General features: G+C 30.7%; 1 protein-coding gene across 1 annotated transcript in view; it reads left to right on the top strand.

Annotated features, from left to right (window-relative positions):
• The window catches only part of LOC137625571 (uncharacterized PPE family protein PPE16-like), a 3,167-nt gene extending 1,513 nt beyond the window's left edge, over positions 1-1,654 (top strand). The window contains exons 3-5 of the mRNA XM_068356481.1: positions 133-420; positions 709-832; positions 1,357-1,654. Of these exons, the coding sequence (XP_068212582.1) occupies positions 133-420; positions 709-832; positions 1,357-1,654 (710 nt within the window). The remainder of the gene's footprint in view (positions 1-132; positions 421-708; positions 833-1,356) is intronic.
• Positions 1,655-3,557: the final 1,903 nt, after the last annotated feature.

Here is a 3,557-nt window from a genome sequence, read left to right as displayed (position 1 = left end):
GATGATATTGGAATAGCTTCTATTGGGATTGATGCTATTGAAACGGCTGATATAGGAATTAATGATATTGGAATTGATGATATTGGAATTTATGCTATTGGAATTTATTATATTGGAATTATAATATTGAAGTTGATACTATTGGAATTGATGCTATTGGGATTGATGATATCGGAATTGATGATGTTGAAATTACTAATATTGGAGTTGATGCTATTGGAATTGCTGCAATTGGATTTGATACTATTGAAATTGCTGCTATTGGAATTGATACTATTGAAATAGCTGATATTGGAATCGATGATATTGGAATTGCTGTTATTGGAAATTATGGTAATGAAATAGCTGATATTGGAGTTGATGCTATTGAAATGGATGATATTGGAATTGATGATATAGGAACTGGTGCTATTGGAATTGGTGATACTGGAATTGCTGCTATTGGAATTGATTCTATTGGAATGGATGCTATTGGAATTTCTGCTACTGAATTGATGCAGGTCAAATTGTTACCATTGGAATTCATACTATTGCAGTTGTTGCTATTCGAGTTGCTGCTATTGGAATTGATCATATTGGATTTGCTACCATCAGAGTTGATGCTATTGAAATGGCTACCATTGAATTTTCCGAATTGATGTTATTGAGATTGCTGCTATTAGAATTGATGCTGTTGTATTGCTTCTATTGGAATTAATGCTATTTCAGCCGCTGCTATCGGAGTTGCTGCTACTGGCATTGATGATATTGGAATGACTGCCGTTAGAATTGATGATATTAAAATAGCTGCTACTGGAATTGATGCTATTGGATTGATAATATTGGAATTGCTGTCACTAGAAATGATGCTTTTGAAATGGCTGCTATTGAAATTGGTGTTATTGGAATTGATGCTATTGGAATTGATGCTATTTGAATTGCTAATGTTGGAATTTGTGTTATTGAAGTTGCTGCTATTTGAATTGGTGATATTGGAATTGCTACCATTAGAACTTATGCTATTGAAATGGCTTCTATTGGAATTGATGCTATTTAAATTGCTGCTATTGGAATTGATGCCGTTGGAATCGCTACTATTGGAATTCATGCTATTGCAGTTGCTGCTATTGGAGTTGATGATATTAGAATTGCCTCCATTAGAATTGATGCTATTGAAATGGCTGATATTGGAACTGATGATTCTGGAATTTCTGCTATTAGAATTTATGCCATTGAAATGGCTGATATTGGAATTGCTGCTATAAGAATTGATGCTATTGAAATGCCTGATTCTCGAATTAATGATATTTGAATTGGTACTATTGGAATTGATGTTATTGGAATTTATAATATTGATGATATTGAAATTGATCATAGAGGAATTGATAATATTAAAATTGATACTATTGGAATTGATGACATTGGAATTGATACTATTGAAATTGCTAGTATTGGAATTGATGCTATTGAAATAGCTGATATTGGTATTGATGATATTGGCATTGCTGCTATTGGAATCGATGCTATTGAAATTAATGCTATTGGAATTGATGATATTGGAATTGATGCTATTGAAATGGCTGATTTTAGAATTGATAATACTGGAGCTGATGCTTTTGGATTTGATGCTACTGGAATTGGTGCTAATGAATTTGATACTATTGGAATTGATTGATATTGGATTTGATACTATTGGAATTTCTGCTATTGGAATGGATATTATTGAGATTGCTGGTATTGGAATTGATGCTATTGAAATGGCGGGTATTGGAATTGATGATATTGGAATTGCTGCTATTAGAATTGAGGCTATTGAAATAGCTGATATTTGAATTGATGATATTGAAATTGCTGTTATTGGAATTTATGCCATTGCGATGACTGATATTGGAATTGATGATATTGGAATTGCTGCTATTGCAATTGATGGCAATGGAATTGATGCTATTAGAATTGATGATATTGTAATTGATGCTATTAGAGTTAATGCTATTGTAACTGATAATATTGAAATTGATGCCATTGCAATTGATGATATTGGAATTGATAATATTGGAATTGAAAATATGGGAATCTATGCTATTGCAATTGATGCTACTAGAATTAATTATATTGGAATTGATGCTATTGGAATTGATAATATTTGAATTGCTGCTATTGGATTGATGCTATTGTAAATGATAATAAAAATTAATGCTATTGGAATTGATGCTCTTGTAATTGATGCTATTTTAATTGATAATATTGAAATTGATGCTATTGGAGTTGATGCTATGGGGATTGTTGATATTTGAATTGATGTTATTGGAATTGATGCTATTGAAATTTCTGCTATTAGAATTGATGCTTCTGGAAATGATGATATTGAATTGATGCAATCAGAATTTCTGCTTTTGGAATTGATGCTATTGAAATTGCTGCTACTTGAATTGATGATGTTGAAATTATTGATATTGGAATTGATACTATAGGGATTGTTGATATTAGAATTGATGCTATTGAAATTTCTGCTATTAGAATTGATGCTTCTGGAATTGATGATATTGAATTGATGCAATCAGAATTTCTGCTTTTGGAATTGATGCTATTGAAATTGCTGCTACTTGAATTGATGATGTTGAAATTATTGATATTGGAATTGATGCTATGGGGATTGTTGATATTGGAATTGATGCTATTGAAATTTCTGCTATTAGAATTGATGCTTCTGGAATTGATGATGTTGAATTGATGCAATCAGAATTGCTGCTTTTGGAATTGATGCGATTGAAATTGCTGCTACTTGAATTGGTGATGTTGAAATTATTGAAATTGGATTTGCTGCTATGGAATTGATGATATTGGAATTGATGCTACTGAAACTGATTATAATAAAATTGAGAGCCATTGGAATTGCTGCATTTGGAATTGATACTATTGAAATTGCTGACATTGGAATTAATGCTACTCAAATTTATATTTGAATTGGTGATATTGGAATTGCAGCTATAGGAATTAGTGCTATTGAAAAGTCTGCCATTGGAATTGATGCTACTGGAATTGAAGATGGTAAATTGATGCTATTAGAATTGCTGCTATTGGAATTGATGCTATAAAAATTTCTACTATAAGAATTGAAGATGTCAAAATTAACGATATTTGAATTGCTGCTAATGGAATTGATGCCTTTGGAATTGCTGGAATCACCGCACCTCAAAACTTTGAAATAATTTCTAAAATATGGAGTTTAGCTTTACCAACTAGGGTTGTAGCTTAGCAAGCAATAATAATAATAATAATAATAATAATAATAATAATAATAATAATAGTATAGTATTAAGGATTCGCTAAAGCTACAAAATCTATGCCAAAATATCCAGACAATAAATATGAAGGAAACAAATTTTTTAAACAGATATCAGATAGTGATATCTCAAGGGTCATATATAAATAATAGTTTTAGATGGTAGAGCTTCATCATTGAAATTTCTTGGAAAAATTATTGTAGATCATTCCACATTATAGTCACAGCTTGAATAAAATTCCTGAATACTCTATAGTATTGATGTAATGTTAAATTTAAGAACATTCCCAATACT

The sequence above is a fragment of the Palaemon carinicauda genome, chromosome 32, assembly GCF_036898095.1.
Source record: "Palaemon carinicauda isolate YSFRI2023 chromosome 32, ASM3689809v2, whole genome shotgun sequence".
Taxonomy (NCBI): domain Eukaryota; kingdom Metazoa; phylum Arthropoda; class Malacostraca; order Decapoda; family Palaemonidae; genus Palaemon; species Palaemon carinicauda.
This window is presented reverse-complemented; position numbering and strand designations above follow the sequence as displayed.